Raw genomic sequence first — 25,316 nt, 5'->3', positions numbered from 1 at the left:
AGATATTCTCACATTTACGAGACATTGGGTGAAGGAGGTCCTTAGCTGATGCTTCTTGGGGCGTGCGGGATCGTTTCTGACTTTAGAAGTTCCCCTATTTGAGCTTGAATTTTAAATCAAAGTGTAATAAGTATTCTGTGTATATGTGTAGTCGAAATCACATCTGGTTTGGGAATAACCCTGGTCTGACTTGGGGGGCAGAATGATGGAAATAGAATTGAGTTTTAGGTACAGGAATGTTAATGACATAAATTCATATTGAGATTATCAGAGGACCGGCAGAGGAGTTCGCTGCAGACCACTGAGAAGACTCTGAAAGTTCAGATTTGTAAAGATCTAAAAGATTATAGTGAAATCTGGCTCAGAAAGTATAAGAAAGGAATAAGCAAAGGAAGACCAAGGGTCTTCTTTAGATGTCTGTCCTATACTGCATACCAGGAAAAGGAATCTGTTTCAGGGAAAAGGAAGTTCTGTGGTCTGCACATCGAGACTTTGCCAAGTCAAGTTAAAGTGGCTTAGAGGAGAGCAGTGTTCTCTGGACTCCAGGTGCAAACTGGAGCCCAGACAAAGAGGATCTTACTTCACAATGAGACAAAAAATCCTGGCAAATCTGTTCGGATTGGAGGAGGAGGGGCCATTGGCAAATTAGGAAGTAAAACTAGAGACAGCTATTAAAGGGCTATTCAGTAGTAATTTGTGCAAGTTGTACTTTAAATCACCTTCCTCAGATCTCCACAGATGGTAGAAAAATGACTTATGCACTGCATGCAGATCTGGAGTGCAGGCAGTGGGGAAAAGCAAGTTCAGCCCTTGATCCCTTCAGTGCCATGCAGAGAGCAGCCCAGGTGTTGGGAGACTGCCTGGCTGGCTTCCTTTTGGGAGTGTGATAGGAGGTCTTTGGTTCATAAGAGTCTGTTGTGAAAGAAGATTCTCTTTTACCCACAACTGGGTCTTGCATAAGTTGTATGCAACACTTCCCTTAAATCTTTTAGCAGTGAACATTAGCAGGCTCAACCGAGGTCATTTGCTTGCAGCCCTAAAATTACCCAACAGTTTTCACATTCACAACGTCCTGGCAGAAGAGGACCTGAGGGAAAAGCCATGAATCAGTCAACTAATTCAACAAACATGAAATGAGCATCAGCTCGGTTCCTGTCCTGTGCTGGGGTTAGGAAAATGAAGGAGGCAAGATCTCTGTGCTTGGAGGGGTTCGTGGTGGAAAGGGAGACAGACCCCGGAGGAGATCATTAACACCCGGTGTGATAAATGTTATGTGGAAGTACGCGTGGGACGAGGGGCAGCTCAGGGAGGAGACGCTGTCTAAATCCAGAAGGGATTCTTTGGAGCAGAGCGTAGATTTAACCATTGGCCCTTCTAAGCTGAAGCGAGGTGGTCATGTACGCATCACACATCCTGACCAGATCCTTAGTCAGTGCTACCCACGGATGAGATGACTTAAAGCAGCTGGGGCTGCGTTCCAGTGCCCTAGCCAGAGTGTACCCCAACTCGATCCACAAATGCCCAGATGCCAGGTCATGAGAAGGCTGCACGTGGATGGTCCACACGTAATTACTTTGAAGACAGAGGATGGTGAAATGATTTTTTTCTCTACACTCTGCAGCAGTGCTTTGCAGACTATCTGCGGGGGAGAGCAAGTGCTCCCCACCCCCATCCATTGTAAAATACGGTACAATTAATCAGTGGAAAAACGCTCATGGGCTGGGATGCCACAACAGTGTTACGTTTCCGTAAAAGTGTCTAAATGTGTATTCTTAATTTCTGTGCTCACCTCACCACGGTGTGGTGACGACAGTGGTTTGCAGACCACATTTGGAGTAAGCCGCCTTCTGCAGCAGGAGGCGCTTTCCGAGAACCTGCGTGGGTCTGAATACCTGGGAGCCAATAATGCATGCGTGTGGGTCCTGGAGGCAAACCTGGGTTCGAATCCTGGCTCCCTGCCTTAATTGCCATGGGACTTAAGTTACTTCACATTCTAACCCTCAACTCCCACAGCTGTGAAACAGGGATAATGCATTGCCTCATAGGGTTGTTGTTAAGAGTAAAGGACAAGTGTAAAGGGTGAGCACAGTGTTTCTCTTTTTTTCATTATTGTTCTTTTTTTTTACTGCGGTATAGTTGATTTACAATGTCGTGTTAGTTTCAGGTGTACAGCAAAGTATATATTGAGGTATACATATACAGTAGGTCCTTGTTGTTTATTTTGTATCCATTAATCCCAAACTCCTAACTTATCCCTCCCCCAACACCTTTCCGCTTTGGTAACCACAAGTGTGAGTCTATGTCTGTGAGTCTGCTTCTGTTTTGTAAATACTGTTTCTGTTATTTGTATCATTTTTTTAGATTCCACATGTAAGTGATATCATATGAAGTTTGTCCTAAGACAGATGTCAGAGAAAGAGCGCAGGGTTTCTTGATGCTGGAGGTGGTGGTCAGAGGACAGGAGGAAGAATTGTTATTGTCATATTGATCATTATTATCCTTATTATAATGATCATTGTCATACTGTCATTTTCTAATGACGGTGATGAACTTTATAACAAAAGTCAGTGATCATGTTTCCTCATTTATTTTTGCCACCAGAATCTGAGGATCAACTTTGTCACTGCCCTTTGGCAGGCGTACAGAATCGCACGGCTTGCATTTTGTTAGCTCACCTCACCCTGGCTTCAGCTCTTTGCTGACTGCCCTCTTTTTCTCCCTGGCACGTCCTCACGTCCTCACTTCCTCATGTCCTCACTCTCCTGTTGCGTCAGGGCTCGCCCATTCTGGCTGACAGACACTGACCGGCTTTCCTCAGCGCGATTCCGCCAACCTGGCTTTAGGCCAGCCTGGAAGTGTCAGCGCCTCACTCACATTGATGTATTCCTGTGCCTGGCCTGGCACACAGAGTCTGCGTCTTTCATCCCTTTCTCAACTCCCTCCTACCAGGCTACTGGGTAGTAATAATAATAATAACAAGTAGTCATTTGGGGAAATTCTTTGAGGGCTACCTAGAAGGTAGATTCCAAAAGAGATTTCGTTTGCTTATGCCAGGCCTTTAAGGGGTGCTGCCGGTCTGAGAAGACTTTACCCAATCACTCCATGAGTGTGTGTGATTTTTCTGGTTTTGTTTTTTCCCCACCACTTAGGTAGTTGGTGAGTTTCGGCTATACATTCATCCAAGGACCAATTAATGGTTAACATGTCTCAGGGTGTTACCCTACCTTTCTTTTGCAAAAGCATCTTTCCTTGCGGTGCCTAGAAGGAGGGGTTTAGGGTTAGGGAGGTTGGGAAGTGCAAGGGAGGGAAATGTGATTTACTTTTAAATCACCCTTGCTTGGAGGTTATCTGGGGACAGCACACCTTGGCTCGATGAACTGTCCCCTGCGCCCCCTTGTGGCCATGAAGGGCTTTCCCTGTCAAGGTTGGTGGATGCCCTCAAGACAAACGTACTTTTAGTTCTTCCCTTACTTCTCTCAGGTCAAATTTTACCTAGCTTTGACATGATCATTACTTATCATTTTCCCAGCTCTTCTGGTTTCTTTAGAGACTTTCCTTTTAATACTGTAACCTCTATGCTAAGGGCTTAAAGTGAATTATTTCATTTATATTTTATACATTTTTTTGTATAAGTCTCCATATGATCTTTAAAGGGTCCTATGGGAAATCTTATGAATCCATAAAATTTGCTTAGAATTCCAGAATCTCTCTATTCAGGGTAATTCATATGATCAGTTTTACTAAGCTAAGAAATTATAAAAATAACCAGAGTCATGAATATTGTTGCATGTTATTATAATGTTATAGATAATACATTGCACTTTATTACTTTTCAATATACAGCTCTTACTGTCTGCACATTTGAGTGTAATGGAATAAGTAGTTCTAAGAGTTTACAGTCTGAGAGGCTGTATTACTAGACATTTCAGTCTAGTAATAACGAAGAAAGAGAATGATTACAGAAGAGGTCTTAGAGTGTGCTAAAAGAGAAAATACCATCATCGTCGTTGTCACCAATAGCAACAGCAGCATTGCTAACGTTCACTGAGCATTTACTACATTTCCATCTCTAATTTTTTTTAAAGAAGTACTCTATTTTATTTATTTATTTATTTATTTATTTCTATTTTTGGCTCACTGGGTCTTCGTTGCTGTACGTGGGCTTTCTCTAGCTGCAGTGAGCGGGAGCTACTCTTAGTTGTGGTGCGCAGGCTTCTCATTGTGGTGGCTTCTCTTGTTGCGGAGCATGGGCTCTAGGCACACGGGCTTCTGTAGTTGTGGCACGTGGGCTCAGTAGTTGTGGCTCAGGGGCTCAGTAGTTGTGGCTCGTGGGCTCTAGAGCGCAGGCTCAGTAGTTGTGGTGCACGGGCTTAGTTGCTCCGTGGCATGTGGGATCTTCCTAGACCAGGGCTCGAACCCATGTCCCCTGCATTGGCAGGTGGATTCTTAACCACTGCACCACCAGGGAAGTCCCTCCATCTCTATTTTTAATAACTAGTTGACTTCTTTATTTTCAGGTATGACAAGTTCTTATGCAGGAAATAATTACAGACCTTCATTCATTCAGGATAATGAGCTCAGACACCTAATTCTTAAGGTAAGTTAAGAGCTATGTTTGTCTAAGTTGTATTTGTCCTTTCATTTTTGTTTGAAAGGGAGGAAGATTTTTAGTTCTAAAAATTCCTGTTCTAAGCATACAGGACTCTGTATTATACCGAATTTCCTTTAAGATAAAAATTTAAGTTATGCAAGTAAATATGTCTTATTAGTTTGGGCTGATGAATGTAGAGGCAGAGGATAGGCACTTTCCAAAGGAGAGAGCATAGCTTGTCTTTAATGCTAAGCTCCTTACACTGCCTGCTGCACTCACTTCCCACACCGTAGGCTCTACTCCCCACTGTTGGCACCTCCTTCAAGGCCATCTACCTGGTACTCAATTCCTTCAGGATCCTGTTCTCTGCAGATGAGCCAGCCACTGCTTACTGAATGAGTTATTAGTTGATGCTTTGCCATTTCTGTCCTCATCATTTCACGTGCATGCTTGGGTTTCAGATCCACTGGTCTACAGGTTTATTTGACGTGGAAAATATGACCATGTCATTGGCTTATCCTGCTCCCAGGAGGTAATACATGTCTTGATCTTGTGCTATTACTACTAGGCTTTATGCCTTAGTATGATTAAATAGAAAGATTTTTGATATACATTTGTCCGTTTTTCTTTTAATTTTTTTAAAGAGCCCCTTCTTTATTTGAACAGCTGAATTCAAATATAGTATTCCTGATGCTTCCTTCATCCCAGTCTGCACAGTCCTTCCGTCTCAGTGCATCCACAGGCAACTGTTATTGATGTGTTTTGATATCTTTACAGAGTTTCTGTATGAGTATAGAATTCAACATAGGTAATTTTTATATTTTGAAATATCTCAACTAGATATTCCATGCCTGGACTTTCCAAGTCAAAAACATTACTTTAGACTGGGGTTCAATTTGATTTTATCAGTCTTTTTATGTAGTGAGAAAATTTCTTAAAATTAATTTCACTAGCTCTTATGACCACTCTACTAGTTTTATTGCTACAATAATTTCCTCAAAATCTGAATGTATGTGTATGAGAGAGACAGAATTCACTTTGTATTTTTAAAATATTCACTTTGTATTTTTAAATCCTAGACTGCAGAAGGCTTCCTGTTTGTGGTTGGATGTGAAAGAGGAAAAATTCTCTTCATTTCTAAATCAGTCTCCAAAATACTTAATTATGATCAGGTATCCAAAACTGAGGATATTTTCTTACTATGTTTATTAATTTAAAAAAAATTTTTAGGGGGTGTGTGTGGCTGCGTCGGGTCTTAGTTGAGGCATGCAGGATCTTTCGTTGTGGTGTGGGCTCTTCGTTTGGCGCATGGGCTCTTCGTTGTGGCATGCGGGCTTCTCTCTAGTTGCGGTGCATGGGCTCTAGTTTGAGGCACGCGGGCTCTCTAGTTGAGGCGCACGAGCTCAGTAGTTGTGGCATGTGGGCTTAGTTGCCCCATGGCATGTGGAATCGTAGTTCCCCAGCCAGGGATCGAACCCGTGTCCCCTGCATTGGAAGGCGATTCTTTACCACTGGACCATCAGGGAAGTCCCACTATGTTTATTTTGTAAAAACAAAACACATCTTGAAGCTCTTTTTCGGAACTCTTTCTTCCCATTGGGCTGTGGGATTGGCTTCTGCTAAGTTAGAACTAAGAGAGATGGGAAGATGTGTGGAAAAAGTATGAATTTTTTGTTATTGACAGGAGTGTTCACTTCCTTCAGCAAGTTATTTCATTTTCCTGAACCTCAGCTTCCTCCTATGTAAAAAGTGGAAATTATGATTATACCTGTCTCTCAGGATGTAAGCACTAAATACGATATCATATTTGAGTGTCTGAAAAATATCGGTCACCCTTCTCTGTTTCCTCCAAGAGACAGCATTATTATTTATTAAGTTACACACACTGCAAAACAGCTTTTTATCTAGGCTCTGGCAACAAACTCTGAAATACATCTTTCATTTAACTAGTGGTGTGATTGATTTGCCTCCTTTTTACTGAACACCATTTAATTTAAACAAGTTACTCAAAAACTATAGCACTGAAACCAACAGAGTGAATAAACTAGCACCTGTGGTCTCCTTCAAAATAGAAATAGAATAATATAGTACATAATAAAAATAATATATATAGCTCTATTTACAGTAGCCAGGACATGGAAGTAACCTAAGTGTCCATCGACAGATGAATGGATAAAGAAGATGTGGCACATATATACAATGGAATATTACTCAGCCATAAAAAGAAATGAAATTGAGTTATTTGTAGTGAGGTGGATGGACCTAGAGTCTGTCATACAGAGTGAAGTAAGTCAGAAAGAGAAAAACAAATACCGTATGCTAACACATATATATGGAATCTTAAAAAAAAAAAAATGGTCGTGAAGAACCTAGGGGCAGGACGGGAATAAAGATTGCAGACCTACTACAGAATGGACTTGAGGACACTGGGAGGGGGAAGGATAAGCTGGGACAAAGTGGGAGAGTGGCATGGATATATATACACTACCAAATGTAAATCCAATAGCTAGTGGGAAGCAGCTGCATAGCACAGGGAGATCAGCTCGGTGCTTTGTGACCACCTAGAGGGGTGGGATAGGGAGGGTAGAAGGGAGACGCAAGAGGGAGGAGATATGGGGATATATGTATATGTATAGCTGATTCACTTTGTTATAAAGCAGAAACTAACACACCATTGTAAAAAAAAATAATAATATATATAAAGATATAATAAATAAGATAGAAATAAGATAGCCCCCAGCTTTAATCTTAAATAACTCCCATTAATCTCTGCCTGTAGTCCCCCCAAACTTGAAAATTTGGAGAGATAGAAGGCATTCATAGATAATGAGTTAAATAGCAGAAAAAGATTTTATGAACTTACATACAGAGGGAGTGAAAACCAAATGACTCATGCAGCTGGTTATAGGTGGGGACACAAAAGCAGGGTAAGACTTGATTTTTCTGTCTTCTAATTGGAAATAGAGAACATCACACACATACATACACACCAAGATACTTGACAATTCAAGGTAGCTCTTAAGTTCCAAATTAGTAACATGGAGGCCAGCCCCACTGGACACTGACTTTGCATTTCAGAGACCATTCAAGAGACTCACTGACTGCTCAGGAGGACTTTGGGATCCCCATGGTACAGGGTCTGGTCTTCAGCTTTTCAGCCTCAGAAATCTGATTTGTCTAGAACAGCAGAGATTGGCACAACATTGTAAATCACCTGTACTTCAATTTAAAAAAAAAAAACTGGTTTGCTCTGAAGCAGTTCTGGGTATAGACTTATCTTAGCCAATCACACAATAGACTGATGTATAAATCAGATTGCTAGTGGGGTTTTTTTGTTTGTTTTGTTTTTGATAGCGATATCTAACCGCCAAGCACTCCAGGCCACTTGGGCCAGCTGGTCCATTTTTTTTACCTTCTGTAGGAATGTCTGCTTGGGTAATAAAGGAGTTCAGAAGAGGGGTGATCACTGTGGGCTTCACATGTGAAGTAGAATGTCTCCTAGGCTTTAAGATGAGCAGAGAAGGGGAGGAAGACATTTCAGGTTGGGAGAAGGAATCTTGGAATTCAGGGAGTAAAAGGCAATTGGCTGGATCAGCCAGGGAACTGAGTTTCTAGAGAAAAGGTAATGAATTCCAGGTGATGAGACCATGCAAGCAAAGTCATGGGCTGAGGAATGCTGTGCATGTGGGGAGAAGTGGAATGCCAAATGAGACGTATTCCAGGTTGGATTTGAGTTATCAAACAGTATGGTAATTTGAGTTATCAAACAGTATGGTAATTATTTGTAAGCAGTATGGTAAATTTGAGTTACACCATAAAAATCACAGGTATTCTCTGACTTCTATATTATACTGTAATATAATCTCTTTTACTAATGGTAAAGTTTAAAGTAAATAATAATATGCCTTGAAGTAACATGTGAATTGGGGATGTTACCAAAATTAACAAGAATAAATAGAATGTTAGTTATTAGGTGTGTGTATGTGGTTTGTGTGTATCCAGTTATGGGTGTGTGTGCATGTGTTTTTTTCTATCTGCACGTATCACTGTTTTTAACACTGACCAGGTGTTAAAAACACCTGAGCTTAAGAAAAAGCCACTTTAAACCAAAGAAAGAGTATCCTATGTCTGTATGAGGAAAGGCAGAAATGACATGATACTGATTTTCAATAAACATCTACCTTATAAATAGGCTAGTTTGACTGGACAAAGCTTATTTGACTTCTTACATCCAAAAGATGTTGCCGAAGTAAAGGAACAACTTTCTTCCTCTGATATTTCACCAAGAGAGAAGCTAATAGATGCCGAAAGTAAGTACTCATTTCAGCATTCTTACCATTTTTTGTAAATGTAATTATTACTTCAGAGTACAGCTGTACAGTGTTTTGAAAACATTAGCTAATTATGGTTTTATCAAGAGGAGAATTATTTAGTAAACTTTATAATCATCAACCTCAGTTTAATAAAGCAATATAACTATATAGAGAATTCATGTATTTGTGCACGTATATAAAAACAAATACATTCATCTGAAGATGCTTTGGGGAAAATGTTATCACTTCATATTCTCTATTTTTCATATACTAATAAAATATTTATAGGAAAGTATCATTTGGAGTAAAAAAAATTGCTGGAGTTTTTTTATTATTTAGTTGTATGCTGAGGGACAATTATTCTCTTTCTTAAATGTGTTAGTTAGGTCTACTCAGTGTTAAAGGCCTTGTATAATTGTGCTTGAGAAGTATACATATTCTTTATCTTCTCCAGAAATAATTCTCTTCTCTGAAAATGCTTATTGCCTAATAATTATTTATAATATAAAAATAATAATGCTTTATGCTACTGATTACTGTTTTAGTTAAGGCTTTTTTCATTTAATTTTTATTTCATTTAAATTATCTTTACTATCTGCCCCCCTGGGGAAAAATATAAAGGTAAATTTCAAGTGATTATAAGTTATCAAAATGTGATTGCTTGACAAATACATTTTTTTGGTATGTTTCACTTTGGGGTTTACTGTATAATAATGTCAATAACCATTTCTCAAGTAATAGATGACCAGAAAATGTTAGGAGATAGATTTCAAAATTATTTGAAAATATTATTTTCTACCTATTCTCTTACCTTTTTGCACTATGAAAGCTGGTTTGCAAGCTCACAGTAATTTCCACACCGGAAGGAGTTGTGTGTATTCTGGCTCAAGACGATCCTTTTTCTGTCGAATCAAGAGTTGTAAAATCTCTGTTAAAGAAGAGCACGAATGCTTACTCAACTCAAAGAAGAAAGGTATTGTCCTTTTGAAATGTCAAGTGATTTGAGCCATGGATATAAAATTAAATGTCCTAAATATTTTCTGTACAAGAAAAAAAAAATAAGCTGAATGGTCAAGGCAAATAATTGAGGCCAAAAGCATTTATTTATCTAAATAATTCTGGTTCTGGTGAACCAAGACCGTGTTAAGTAGATCCAACCATAAGTGAATCAGCTAACCCACACAGCAGTCCATATGAGAGAAAACCTTGGCGGCCAACCCAACTACCTTAACACGGCTGAAATCTCTGTGATGTTCGATGCAAGTTATAAATTGAGTAGAGGCTAACATTATCAAGTTTTGTTTGTGTTTTAAAGACTACCAGATTAATTTCTCTCTCCTTCTGTGAAGAAAAGAGTTTCCACATGGACTTATTTAGTACTAATATTTCAGTCATCTCTTTGTTGTGGTGCATGGCTAGTGTCCAGGGTAACCATTTTACTTCTGTAAAACCTGATCTCACCCTCTGCCCCCTGGCCTAGCATCTTACTCTTTATTTCTAAACCTTGCAACTGCGTAGGTTGCAACCTCTCTATTCTTTTTGAGAACCACTGCTTTAAACTCTTGTGTCAAGTATGAGATTCTTTGGGAACACAAGAAGAGGAAAGGGTAGAGGAAGAGGGGATGCCCTGGGCAGCAGTGCCGAGACTGGTGCAGGCTCAGTGGCCATGGCTCATGGGCCCAGCCGCTCCGCGGCATGTGGGATCTTCCCAGACCGGGGCACGAACCCGTGTCCCCTGCATCGGCAGGTGGACTCTCAACCACTGCGCCACCAGGAAAGCCCGCTTACAGTTTTTTTATAGCGTGCAAAATAATGTTGGAAGGCCATTGCTTTAGAGATTAGAGAAGTAATAGATGAGTCACAGGATACCCCTAGGAACACCTCTGTGCTTTTAGTAGACCCCTCACCTGATAGTGAGAAAGACGTTTTTCATGTTATATGAGGTCCAGTGGGAGCTAAGTGACCATTGCCATCACCGCAGTAACATATGAAGTACTAAATCAGACACCCTGGGTCTGCCCCCCTTAGGACTTCATATTAAGACCACAGGAAGGTCAAGACGTGTAGACCAGCTAGGAGAACCTCACAAACATTTCAAAAGATCTGTCCCCGAATAAGGAAGACTACAGGATGATCAGTGGAGATATGAAAGATTTAAGAGGACAGCTTGGTGATGTGCTTCTCCACCATAATGAAGGTTTAATCCTGAATTGACAAGTGCCCAGTGTGGAAGAAAAGATTGGTGCCTGTCAAGCCTATGGCCCTGGAGGCTTCCCAGACTCAGATCTCCAAAACAGGATGCCAACAGCAGCACCAGGGCATCCTGCTGGAAGGAATGGAGAGTGCAAGCCCATTGGCAGATCCTGGACCATTAAAGCACAGGCAACACCTCTTTCCAGGAAATCTTCCCTGACACCCTCCCCTTGTTGGTTGGCTTGAGTCCCCAGTACCCGCTTTTGCTAATCCATTAATAATCCTGAGCATCTCTTACATCACAGCCCTTTCCACACTGTATCAAAATTATTATTATTTTTTTGTTTACCTCCCACACTAAACTGAGAGCTTCATTTCCCTTTCCATGATGCCTGGCACACAGTAGGCACTGAAACATTTACTGAAGGCATAAGTGACCGTCCTCTTGCCCTTTGTTCCTGATTCACTGACTGCATCATTGCTCTTCAGTCTACAAGAACAATTACGAATCCAGTGAATTAGTCTACATTATAGGGTCTTTCTTTCACCAAAGAAGCAATTTAAACACATTTTGAGATTTTTTTCCCCCAAGACATTTTGAGCAAATACTATGGACTGAATTATGTCCCCTAAAATCCATATGTTGAAGTCCAGTGTGGTCATATTTGGAGATGGGACCTTTGGGAGATAATTACGTTTAGGTGAGGTCATGAGGGTGAGGCCCTCCTTCTAAGTGGAGACCCCAGAGAGTTTGCAGTCTGTGAGCACACAGCGAGATGGTAGCTGTCTGTGAGCTAGGATGAGAGTCCCCACCAGAACTCAACTATGTTGCCATCCTGACCTCAGAGCTCCAGCCTCCAGAACTGTGAGGAAATAAACTTCTGTTAGTTAAGCCACTCAGCCTGTAGCGCTTTGTTATGCGGGCCCCAGCTGACTAGGATGGGAAACAGCTTGGATCATTTTTCTCTACCAGAATTCCAATAAGTAAATCTGAAAAGGCTCTGCAGTGGAAACCAAAGGAATCTTGGCCTTGCTGAAAATAAATGTATGTTTATTAAGTTCACATTTTACAGTTTGTCTTGAAATACGGGACTGCAAGTCACAAATAGGTGGTAGGACTGTACCTTGTCTAGGCTCATCCTTTCTCTTACCTTAGAGTCTTCATTTCATTTTTTGTCAAATTCTAGGACAGCACATGACTGAATATATACAGTCAGTCACTAATAATAATCTCAGAGGTGTAATGCTTTCTGTGTCTGACCTTTTAACCCTTTGTAAAGATACTGAAAGGAAAGTGAGGTATCTTTTGTGAAACTACGTGGTACTGTGGTAGCATTCCAAAGCAGTCTTGTAAATACTGAATCTTAAGCGAAAACACATGTGTATAGTCATAGGTTAAAAAAAAAAAATCCAAGCAGCATTCTTGAAGAATGTAATAATCAAACTTTAGTCCTTCCATGTGGTTTCTAAAAAGATTGTTTTTTTAATTATAAGTTTTAGAGATGTATAAGAGAGGCAGGGAAAGTTTCTTTCTTTCGTTTGAAATAAATATTGATAATCCTACTGGGAAAAGACAGATATTTCAAGAATATCTGGTAAACGGTCAATTGGAGCTAATTTTTAGTTGAATTCTGTGATGCATTAAAGAAACTGAAATATCGTTAAGTCCCTCCATTGTCCCAGGTTCTTCTACTAGGCCCTGCTTCACAACAGCCATGCTGGTGGACAGGCTTTAGGACAGAGTGGACAGGACCTGGGCTCTGAATTCAATAGAGTTTTCATGTCAGGTCTGCTGCTTAACAACTGTGCAGCGTTAGGCAAGTTCCTCTCAATACATGGAAAATGGGTGGGTGGACTGAATTGTGTTTCCCCTAAATCCACATGTAGAAGGCCTTATTCCCAATGTGACTGTATTTGGAGACAGGGCCTTTAAAGAGGTAATAAAGGTTAAGGGAGGTCATAAGAGTGGGGCCCTAATCCGGTGTGACTGGTATCCTCACAAGAGGAGGAGAAGACACCAGGGGTGCATACACGCAGAGGAGGCCACCTGAGGATGCTGTGAGAGAGGCCTCAGGAGAAACCAAGCCTTCCAACACCTTGATCATGGACCTCTAGCCCCCAGAACTTTGAGAAAATAAATTTCTATTGTTTAAGCCACCAGTCTGTGGTATTTTGTATAGCAGCCTGAGCAGGCTGATACAATGGGTAGACTAACAGGCACCTCACGGGACTGTGGTTAGGATTACATGTAGCTGAGGCAGTGTTTGGCTCCTAGTAAGCACTCACTATGTGTAAGCTGTTATTTGTGGCTCAGAAAGAAGAGAGGGAAAATAAAAGAGCAAGAAAGAGAATCAGTATGTATTTAAAGTCTGTATGCCAAGCACTTTGCATAAGTACCTAATTTAATTTGCATAACAGTCCTGTGCAAACCATCCCAGTCTTGCAAATGAGAAAAACCAGAAGATGAAAAAGGTTCTGTAACTTGTCTGAAGTGACGTAGAAAGTGGCAGAATCAGGAATCTGGCTTTAAAATCTGTCTTCTTTCCACTATGCCATGCCGCCTATTAGAGTAGCTTCCTAGATGCCAAGGGTTATTAATGGGAGAGGTCCATTCTAGATGATTTCTGCAGCAGACACACAGCAAGGGGGTCGGCTCCTGTTGTGGGAATGTACCCCCGCCCACACACAGATGCTCATCCCCACGCGAAGCTAGGCCACACAGATGCCTGCAGTTAAAGCCAAGTATGTTTTCAAAGAGGACTTTTAAATCTGCTCAAGTACTTGACCAGGTATTCACTTAATACTCCAAAGCTCTGTGCCAAAGGCATGAGGTCGATTTGGCTTAAGAGGTGATGAGGGCTTGTGTTAACCATCAGCGGGGCCAGTCCCCGCAGTGGAAGAGTTGGAAGTTGGGGAGCAGTGTATGTAGACAGACATGTAGACAGATGCCTGGGCCCCGATGAGGTAACCGCAGAATGTAACCCTGATTGGCCACGTGGATGGCTTCCCACTCATGAGACTGTTTTGTATTTTACTTTAACCAAAGGCAGTGTCTGTCAAGTGAAATGATTATCTTTTGCATAGAGTTGCTACTACATTGTTTTTTCCAATAATAATTAGCTAATGGAATTCACTATGTTTTAAGACCACTCCCTATTAATGAAGAAAGCCTTTTACCAGGACGTGCCAGTTCCATTTAAAATTTTAAATTATTGCTTAAGACTATTTTTTAGAGCAGTTTTAGGTTTACAACAAAATCGAGAGAGAGGTACAGAGATTTCCCATGTACCCCTTGCCCTCACACATGTATAGCTTCCCCCATTATCAACATCTCCCACCCAGAATGCCATATATACTTTTTAAAACAAGGGTGAAACCTACATTGACACATCACAATTACACAAAGTCCATTAGTTTACCTTAGGGTTCACTCTTGGTGTTGTACATTCTGTGGGTTTGGACAAATGTATAATTACATACGTCCATCGTTGTAATATCATACAGAGTATTTTCACTGCCCTAAAAATCCTCTGTGCTCTGTCTATTCATCTCTCCCCCAAACTAGCCCTGGCAATCACTTATTTTTTCTTTCCTACTTTTGCCTTCGTTATACTTAAATTTAAAAGAAGAGAGACTAGAAAGCAGCCCTTTTAATGCTAATTGAAAATAAATTTAAGGGGCTTCCCTGGTGATGCACTGGCTAAGGCTCTGCACTCCCAATGCAGGGGGCCTAGGTTCAATCTGTGGTCAGGGAACTAGATCCCACACACATGCTGCAACTAAGAGTTCGCATGCTACAACTAAAGAGCTGGCAAGCCGCAACTAAGGAGCCCTCCTTCCACAACTAAGGAGGCCACAGGCCACAACTAAGGAGCCTGCCATCCACAGCTAAGAACCAGCACAACCAAAAAAAATAAAAATTAAGGTTTATGGAAAGGCCATTTCTCAAGATTGGCTATGAGTCGCTCAAGTAGGGCTTCATTATATTATTCTCTCTGATTTTGTGAATATTTGAGATTTTCCATAATAAAAAGTTTTTTAAAAACATGATTGGCATTAAAACCATTATTTCTACCATGATTCTAACATAAATGCCATGGATTCAAATTTTGAAACAGCTTTTAAAACGGGGTTAAGATTGCTCATATATCTCCACTTGTGAAATCAAACGCTGATAAGGATGGGTGATTGTTACCAAATATCTTAGGTATTTCTTAAATTTATCTTGGTAAGATAATCAGTAATCCATGGGCCTCTTGTGCAACAAGATGTGGCATCCTCTCATGCCCCTTGGCTTCCAGTGTCCAATACTCGTGACTCTCTGCTTGACCTCTTTCTCTGGTCCTTAGAGACAGTTCTGCCTGTACCAGCAAGGGGTGGACCTCCAGTGCTGGGGAGTCAGTGCTCCCCGGAGGGTCCCTCATCCACTGACTGAGGGGAGCTGATGGATAAATATTCTTGCTCTCTTTTCCTTGAGGCCGTTCAAGCTGGATAACTGCGGTTCTTGTTCTACATTTTTTTCCCAGAATGCCCCAATAGGTTAAGCTTTAGTCTCCCAAAGTGGGGACTTGTTGAAAAATGTATCTATTATTAGCTTCTTTGTCTTCCCTGTCTCACTTCCCTGCCAGAGTTCCCTGGGAGCACCTCTCAAATACACTTCTTATACTCAAATCCTTGTCTCAGGATCAGTGGCTGTGAGAATTCAAAGTAAGCCATCAAGATACCAAGTTGAGAGACCCAGCCGGCAACTTGTGGAAGAACAGTTTCTTAAAGGATTTTGAAAAGATACCCTGTGGATTAAGGCAGTGTTTGGGTTGTTTTTGTTTGTTTTTCTCTTTTTAAAATCATGCAGTCGATTGCACATGAGTCTACCCTGTGGAGCTGATTGTAAATAATTAGTTTGAGAAGGTTGAGGCCCATGACCCCAGTATTTAGGTAAAAGTCTAAAGAATTCTTGGGATGAGAGGATTTTCTTTTTTTGAATTTTTCAATTTTATTTTATTTTATTTTTATACAGCAGGTTCTTATTAGTCATCAGTTTTATCCACATCACTGTATATATGTCAATCCCAATCTCCCAATTCTTCACACCACCACCACCACCACCCTGCCACTTTCCCTGCTTGGTGTCCATACGTTTGTTCTCTACATCTGTGTCTCTATTTCTGCCCTGCAAACCAGTTCATCTGTACCATTTTTCTAGGTTCCACATATATGCATTAATATATGATATTTGTTTTTCTCTTTCTGACTTACTTCACTCTGTATAACAGTCTCTAGATCCATCCATGCCTCAACAAATGACCCAATCTCATTCCTTTTTATGGCTGAGTAATATTCCATTGTATATATGTACCACAACTTCTTTAACCATTCATCTGTCAATGGGCATCTAGGTTGCTTCCATGTCCTGGCTATTGTAAATAGAGCTGCAGTGAACATTGTGGTACATGACTCTTTTTGAATTATGGTTTTCTCTGGGTATATGCCCATTAGTGGGATTGCTAGGTCATATGGTAATTCTATTTTTAGTTTTCTAAAGAACCTCCATACTGTTCTCCATAGTGGCTGTATCAGTTTACATTCCCACCAACAGTGCAAGAGGGTTCCCTTTTCTCCACACCCTCTCCAGCATTTGTTGTTTGTAGATTTTCTGATGATGCCCATTCTAACTGGTGTGAGGTGATACCTCATTGCAGCTTTGATTTGCATTTCTCTAATAATTAGTGATGTTGAGCAGCTTTTCATGTGCTTCTTGGCCATCTGTATGTCTTCTTTGGAGAAATGTCTGTTTAACTCTTCTGCCCATTTTTGGATTAGGTTGTTTGTTTTTCTAATATTGAGCTGCACGAGCTACTTATATATTTTGGAGATGAATCCTTTGTCCGTTGATTCATTTGCAAATATTTTCTCCCATTCTGAGGGTTGTCTTTTCATCTTGTTTATGGTTTCCTTTGTTGTGCAAAAGCTTTGAAGTTTCATTAGGTCCCATTTGTTTATTTTTGTTTTTATTTCCATTACTCTAGGAGGTGGATCAAAAAAGATCTTGCTGTGGTTTATGTCAAAGAGTGTTCTTCCTACGTTTTCCTCTAAGAGTTATATACTGTCCAGTCTTACATTTAGGTCTTTAATCCATTTTAAGTTAACTTTTCTGTATGGTGTTAGGGAGTGTTCTAATTTCATTCTTTTACATGTAGCTGTCCAGTTTCCCCAGCACCACTTATTGAAGAGATGTCTTTTCTCCATTGTATATCTTTGCCTCCTTTGTCATAGATTAGTTGACCATAGGTGCGTGGGTTTATCTCTGGGCTTTCTATCTTGTTCCATTGATCTGTGTTTCTGTTTTTGTGCCAGTACCATATTGTCTCGATTACTGGAGCCTTGTAGTATAGTCTGAAGTCAGAGAGTCTGATTACTCCAGCTCCGTTTTTTTCCCAAGACTGCTTTGGCTATTCTGGGTCTTTTGTGTCTCCATACAAATTTTAAGATTTTTTGTTCTAGTTCCATAAAAAATGCCATTGGTAATTTGATAGGGATTGCATTGAATCTGTAGATTGCTTTGGCTAGTATAGTCATTTTCACAATATTGATTCTTCCAATCCAAGAACATGGTATATCTCTCCATCTGTTGGTATCATCTTTAATTTCTTTCATCAGTGTCTTATGGTTTTCTGCATACAGGTCTTTTGTCTCCCTAGGTAGGTTTATTCCTAGGTATTCTGTTCTTTTTGTTGCAGTGGTAAATGGGAGTGTTTCCATAATTTCTCTTTCAGATTTTTCATCATTAGTGTTTAGGAATGCAAGAGATTTCTGTGCATTAATTTTGTATCCTGCAGCTTTACCAAATTCATTGATTAGCTCTAGTAGTTTTCTGGTGGCATTTTTAGGATTCTCTATGTATAGTATCATGTCATCTGCAAACAGTGACAGTTTTACTTCTTCTTTTCCAATTTGTATTCCTTTTATTTCTTTTTCTTCTCTGATTGCCGTGGCTAGGACTTCCAAAACTATGTTGAATAATAGTGGTGAGAGTGGACATTCTTGACTTGTTCCTGATCTTAGAGGAAATGCTTTCAGTTTTTCACCACTGAGAATGACGTTTGCTCTGGGTTTGTCGTGTATGGCCTTTATTATGTTGAGGTACGTTCCCTCTGTGCCCACTTTCTGGAGGGTTTTTATCATAAGTGGCTGTTGAATTTTGTCAAAAGCTTTTTCTGCATCTATTGAGATGATCATATGGTTTTTATTCTTCAATTTGTTAATATGGTGTATCACGTTGATTGATTTGCATATATTGAAGAATCTTTGCATCTCTGGGATAAATCCCACTTGATCATGGTGTATGATCCTTTTAATGTGTTGTTGGATTCTGTTTGCTAGTATTTTGTTGAGGATTTTTGCATCTATATTCATCAGTGGTATTGGTCTGTAATTTTCTTTTTTTGTAGTATCTTTGTCTGGTTTTGGTATCAGGGTGATGGTGGCCTCATAGAATGAGTTTAGGAGTGTTCCTTCCTCTGCAATTATTTGGAAGAGTTTGAGAAGGTTGTGTGTTAGCTCTTCTCTAAATGTTTGATAGAATTCACCTGTGAAGCCATCTGGTCCTGGACTTTTGTTTCTTGGAAGATTTTTTATCACAGTTTCAATTTCATTATTTGTGATTGGTCTGTTCATATTTTCTATTTCTTCCTGGTTCAGTCTTGGAAGGTTATACCTTTCTAAGAATTTGTCCATTTCTTCCAGTTTGTCCATTTTATTGCCATAGAGTTGCTTGTAGTAGTCTCTTAGGATGCTTTGTATTTCTGCGGTGTCTGTTGTAACTTCTTCTTTTTCATTTCTAATTTTATTGATTTGAGTCCTCTCCCTCTTTTTCTTGATGAGTTTGGCTAATGGTTTATCAATTTTTTTTATCTTTTCAAAAAACCAGCTTTTAGTTTTATTGATCTTTGCTATTGTTTTCTTTGTTTCTATTTCATTTATTTCTGCTCTGGTCTTTATGATTTCTTCTGCTAACTTTGGGTTTTGTTTGTTCTTCTTTCTCTTGCTCCTTTAGATGTAAGGTTAGATTGTTTATTTGAGATTTTTCTTGTTTGTAGACGTAGGCTTGTATAGCTATAAACTTCCCTCTTAGAACTGCTTTTGCTGCATCCCATAGGTTTTGGATTGTCGTGTTTTCATTGTTATTTGTCTCTAGGTATTTTTTGATTTCCTCTTTGATTTCTTCAGTGATCTCTTGGTTATTTAGTATTGTATTGTTTAGCCTCCATGTGTTTGTGTTTTTTAGGTTTTTTTCCCTGTAATTGATTTCTAATCTCATAGCATTGTGGTCAGAAAAGATGCTTGATATGATTTCAGTTATCTTAAATTTCCTGAGGCTTGATTTGTGACCCAAGATATGATCTATCCTGGAGAATGTTCCATGAGCACTTGAGAAGAAAGTGTAATCTGCTGTTTTTGGATGGAATGTCCTGTAAATATCAATTAAATCTATCTGGTCTATTGTGTCATTTAAAGCTTGTTTCCTTATTAATTTTCTGTTTGTATGATCTGTCCATTGGTTTAAGTGAGGTGTTAAAAGTCCCCCACTATTATTGTGTTACTGTCAGTTTCCTCTTTTATAGCTGTTAGCAGTTGCCTTATGTATTGAGGTTCTCCTATGTTGGGTGCATATATATTTATAATTGTTATATCTTCTTCTTGGATTGATCCCTTGATCATTATGTAGTGTCCTTCCTTGTCTCTTGTAACATTATTTTAAAGTCTATTTTATCTGATATGAGTACTGCTACTCCAGCTTTCTTTTGATTTCCATTTGCATGGAATATCTTTTTCCATGCCCTCACTTTCAGTCTGAATGTGTCCCTATGTCTGAAGTGGGTCTTTTGTAGACAGCATATATATGGGTCTTGTTTCTGTATCCATTCAGCAAGTGTGTGTCTTTTGGTTGGAGCATTTAATCCATTCACGTTTAAGGTGATTATCAATATGTATGTTCCTATGACCATTTTCTTAATTGTTTTGGCTTTATTTTGTAGGTCCTTTTCTTCTCTTGTGTTTCCCACTTAGAGAAGTTCCTTTAGCATTTGTTTTAGAGCTGGTTTGGTGGAGGTGAATTCTCTTAGTTTTTGCTTGTCTGTAAAGCTTTTGATTTCTCCATTAAATCTGAATGAGATCATTGCCTGGTAGAGTAATCTTGGTTGTAGTTTCTTACCTTTCATCACTTTAAGTATATACTGCCACTCCCTTATGGCTTGTAGAGTTTCTGCGGAGAAATCAGCTGTTAACCTTATGGGAGTTCCCTTGTATGTTATTTGTTGGAAAACCCTTGCTGCTTTCAGTAATTTTTCTTTGTCTTTAATTTTTGCCAATTTGATTACTGTGTGTCTCGGCGTGTTTCTCATTGGGTTTATCCTGTATGGGACTCGCTGCGCGTCATGGACTTGGGTGGCTATTTCCTTTCCCATGTTAGGGAAGTTTTCAACTATAATCTCTTCAAATATTTCCTCAGGTCCTTTCTCTCTCTCTTCTCCTTCTTGGACCCCTACAATGCTAATGTTGTTGTGTTTAATGTTGTCCCAGAGGTCTCTTAGGCTGTCTTCATTTCTTTTCATTCTTTTTTCTTTATTCTGTTCCATAGCAGTGAATTCCACCATTCTGTCTTCCAGGTCACTTATCCGTTCTTCTGCCTCAGTTATTCTGCTATTCATTCCTTCTAGTGTATTCTTCATTTCAGTTATTATTCATCTCTGTTTGTTTGTTCTTTAATTCTTCTTGGTCTTTGTTAAACATTTCTTACATCTTCTTGATCTTTATCTTCATTCTTTTTCTGAGGTCCTGGATCATGTTCACTATCATTATTCTGAATTCTTTTTCTGGAAGGTTGCCTATGTCCACTTCATTTAGTTGTTTTTCTGGGGTTTTATCTTGTTCCTTCATCTGGTACATAGCCCTCTGCCTTTTCATCTTGTCTCTCTTTCTGTGAATGTGGTTTTTGTTCCACAGGCGGCAGGATTGTAGTACTTCTTGCTTCTGCTGTCTGCCCTCTGGTGGAGGAGGCTGTCTAAGAGGCTTGTGCTTAGTTTCCTGATGGGAGGAACTGGTGGTGGGTAGAGCTGACTGTTGCTCTGGTGGGTAGAGCTCAGTAAAACTTTAATCTGCTTGACTGCTGATGGGTGGGGCTGGGTTCCCTTCCTGCTGGTTGTTTGGCCTGAGGCAACCCAACACTGGAGCCTACCCAGGCTCTTTGGTGGGGCTAATGGCGGGCTTTGGGAGGGCTCAGGCCAAGGAGTACTTCCCAGAACTTCTGCTGCCAGTCTCCTCGTCCTCACAGTGAGACAGAGCCACCCCCCGCCTCTGCAGGAGACCCTCCAACACTAGCAGGTAGGTCTGGTTCAGTCTCCCCTGGGTTCACTGCTCCTTCCCCTGGGTCCTGATGTGCACACTACTTTGTGTGCGCCCTCCAAGAGTGGAGTCTCTTTCCCCCAGTCCTGTTGAAGTCCTGCCATCAAATCCTGCTAGCCTTCAAAGTCTGATTCTCTAGGAATTCCTCCTCCTGTTGCCAGACCCCCAGGTTGGGGAGCCTGATGTGGGGCTCAGAGCCTTCACTGCAGTGGGTGGACTTCTGTGGTATAAGTGTTCTACAGTCTGTGAGTCACCCACCCAGCAGTTATGGGATTTGATTTTACTGTGATTGCGCCCCTCCTCCCATCTCATTGCAGCTTCTCCTTTGTCTTTGGATGTGGGGTATCTTTTTTGGTGAGTTCCAGTGTCTTCCTGTCAATGATTGTTCAGCAGTTAGTTGTGATTCTGGTGTTCTCACAAGAGGTAGTGAGAGCATGTCCTTCTACTTCGCCATCTTGAAGCAATCCCCAAGAGGATTTTTTAATAGGATTTTTTAAAACTTTAAATAATTGATCAAATGGGTCAGATTCCATCAGTGAATGGAATTATACAATCCCAGCTAGAATTTTGCCAACTGAATAAATGTTCAAGGTGAGAATTGAGGGACAGATTGAGTTGGAAATTGTTAGTAATCCTGTTTTTAGAGAAGAGTTAAAGAGGCTAGGTTCTGTGTGATGAGCTTCCATATGTAAATTTAAAACATTTTTCAGTCTATATTTTCCATTGAGTAGAATATTTTTTGTCAGTATCATTTGTAAATTTGCAAGCATCATCAGAAATGCCAAACTCAGTTTATAAGCCTTTTTTAAAGTTAACTTATTTTTTTATTGAAGTAACTTTTGTTTATAACATTATATAAGTTTCATGTGTACAACATTATATTTCTACTTCTGTATACACTGTAGTATGCTCACCACCAAAAGTTTAGTTTCCGTCCATCACCATATGGTTGATTCCCCTTTACTCATCTTGCCCTCCCCTCTGCCCCCACTCTCCTTCTCCCCTACCCCTCTGGTGACCACCACTCTGTTCTCTGTATCTGTGTGTTTGCTTTTGTTTGGTTTGGTTTGTTCATTTATTTTGGTTTTTGTTTGTTTGTTTTTTATATTCTAAATATAAGTGAAATCACATGGTATTTGTCTTTCTTTGTCTGACTTATGTCACTCAGCATAATATACTCAGGGTCCACCCATGTTGTCACAGATGTAAACCTTTTTATTTTTGACTGCCATCTAATTTTGTTAATATGAATGAAAACCTTGTATTACACTTACCCCAATTTTTAATTCCTTTAAGATATCTTGGATGTTGGGTGAGGTGAAGGGAGGAGCCCAGGTTTCTCATTTAACTACCTGGGTTGACTGTGGTGTCATTAAGCAGGATAGGGAATAAGTGATAAAGGCTTGGGTTGGGGTTGGAAGAGATAACGACATGTAATTTAAGGTATCTGTGGGCTGTGGAGGGGATGATGTCTGTTAGGTGTTGAATACAAGGTTCTACGCAGGGCTTACAAGAGCTAAACTATCTGTTCCCTGCTTTATTCTGCCACTTCCCCATCACAGACTATGCTTCAGCTGCTTCTGACTGCTCGCTCTTGACTCTCTTTGCACTGGCTGTTCCCTCTGACTGGAACACCTTTTTGTAGTACTCCCCCTCCATCATTCAGGCAACTCCTGTTTGAACACCTTCTGTGACAGCCACTCACTACCATCAAGTAGCACCACAGTAGTGGTTCACAGAGGGAGTTCTGGAGCCAGCCTGTCTGGATGTAAACCCTCAGCTCCACCCTTCCCTGCTGTGACCCTGGCAGTAACTCCCAGTTTCCTGAGATAATGGGGATGATATTAGAACCTATCATAGGACTACTAAGAAGAATAAATGAATTATTCATTTAGAGAACTTAAAACAGAGCATGGCACATAAAGTGTTCTTTATACCTTTGCTAATACTATTAGTTGCTATCTTATAAGACAGCCCATATCTTCCATTTAAAAAAATTTTTTCTTTTTTAAAGATTTGTAGTAACAGTCTTAGCAACAGGTGCCAACTTAAAACAATGACTGTTCTGGTCTTTTCTAAATCTTATCACGAGCAACTGTTTTGAGTAATTTTTATCAGCTTTCCCCTCTGTTTTTAACCTTTAAGTTACTTTTTTGTAGATTGCCATATACTGCCTATCTTTTATACTGTCATTGTTTTCTTAAGCATTTCCTGTTATTTGAATATATGGATTATTTCCAATTTTTTATTTTTCTGGTTGGATCTGTTTGATGAGCTTTTTCTTGAGTTAATTGCTTAAGATTTTTTTGAAAAGTGAAATTTGAGTCAAGTTTTTTACATTTTATTATAAATTCCTCTAAATGTTCTCTGAAATGTCTCTATAATCTATTATAATCATATGTATCTATTAGCCATTATAAGTGCTTACATAAGAAATTTACAAATATATCCATGTATCCTTTAAATTTATAAATATAAATTATACCAAAATTTAAATAAGCTGAAAACAATACTTCTGTAGCTGAGAGCAAGGGAGCATGAAGTTTAACTTTTTCTAATACATAAAGTACTGTAATTTAAAAAATTAACTTGGAAATAACAAAATAACTATAGACCTATTTAAACCGAAATTAAAACAATCATTTTGATGTAGTATGTATAGGTTAATTCTTGAGAAAAATAACCCATTAGGGATGAAGTTGTTAAGTAAACATGATTGATGATTTCTTTTTAATGCAATCCTATTCCCTTTTCATGTTTAGCATATTTAAAGACTATTTCATAGCACAATTATAACTATTATAAATGTCAGTGTAACAAATTTAAGAATTCATAATGGTTCAAATGCTTTTTAAATTTTTATCTTTTTTTTTAGTTTTATTGTGATATAGTTGACAAATGCTTTTTTTTTTTTTAAACCTTTGAATTAGATCATAGAAAATTCTGTACTATCCACTGCACTGGTTACTTGAGAAACTGGCCTCCAAATATTGTTGGAATGGAAGAAGAAGCGGACAATAAGAAAGACAGTAGTAATTTTACCTGCCTTGTTGCCATTGGAAGATTACATCCATATATTGTCCCACAGAACAGTGGAGAGATTAAAGTGAAACCAACTGAATTTATTACCCGTTTTGCAGTGAATGGACAATTTGTCTATGTTGATCAAAGGTAAACATTTATGTGCCATAATGATTAGAGTTCAATGGGATGTTTAAGGCTATTAAAGATGTGGCTTAGGGGCTTCCCTGGTGTCGCAGTGGTTGAGAGTCTGCCTGCTGATGCAGGGGACACGGGTTCGTGCCCCGGTCCAGGAAGATCCCACACGCCACGGAGCGGCTGGGCCCGTGAGCCATGGCCGCTGAGCCTGCGCGTCCGGAGCCTGTGCTCCGCAACGGAAGAGGCCACAACAGTGAGAGGCCTGCGTACCGCAAAAAAAAAAAAAAAAAAAAAAAAAATGTGGCTTAGTAGCACGGCTAGATTTTTTTTTTTAAGGCTTTAGAACAGGAAATAAAGTTTAAGTGAAATAAGGATATGGATATACCAGTAAACTTGTTCAAGCCAAATTGTAAACTTGAAATATTTCTTAGCCAATGGTGCAGAAACTGGGCATGGTCTATGGCCACAATTTTATTGGTGAATGGTAGGAATAGTATACCCTGGATTGGGTAGGTGGCCTCTGGAGTAGCCTGGTGCCTAGGTGTCCATTCTGCTTTGCAGCTCTAATCTGGGTCTAGGGCAGCCAAAGGAGCCCAGTAAAGCAAATGGGTTACTCATCCCCCCGGTCTACTTCTCTACTATCCTGACCATGTATGGAC

At 39.8% G+C, this 25,316-nt stretch overlaps 1 protein-coding gene across 4 annotated transcripts in view; it reads left to right on the top strand.

The window, feature by feature from the left end:
- The window catches only part of ARNTL2 (aryl hydrocarbon receptor nuclear translocator like 2), a 92,555-nt gene that overhangs the window by 52,314 nt on the left and 14,925 nt on the right, over window positions 1-25,316 (top strand). For all 4 annotated transcript variants that reach the window (XM_032646284.1, XM_032646283.1, XM_032646286.1 and 1 more), the window contains 5 exons: window positions 4,518-4,597; window positions 5,671-5,763; window positions 8,784-8,901; window positions 9,734-9,877; window positions 24,429-24,669. In XM_032646284.1, coding sequence (XP_032502175.1) covers window positions 4,518-4,597; window positions 5,671-5,763; window positions 8,784-8,901; window positions 9,734-9,877; window positions 24,429-24,669 — 676 coding nt within the window. The remainder of the gene's footprint in view (window positions 1-4,517; window positions 4,598-5,670; window positions 5,764-8,783; window positions 8,902-9,733; window positions 9,878-24,428; window positions 24,670-25,316) is intronic.

This window comes from Phocoena sinus, chromosome 10, assembly GCF_008692025.1.
Source record: "Phocoena sinus isolate mPhoSin1 chromosome 10, mPhoSin1.pri, whole genome shotgun sequence".
NCBI classification, from domain to species: domain Eukaryota; kingdom Metazoa; phylum Chordata; class Mammalia; order Artiodactyla; family Phocoenidae; genus Phocoena; species Phocoena sinus.
Note: the sequence above shows the minus strand (reverse complement) of the source record. Positions and strands in the feature narration are given on the sequence as shown.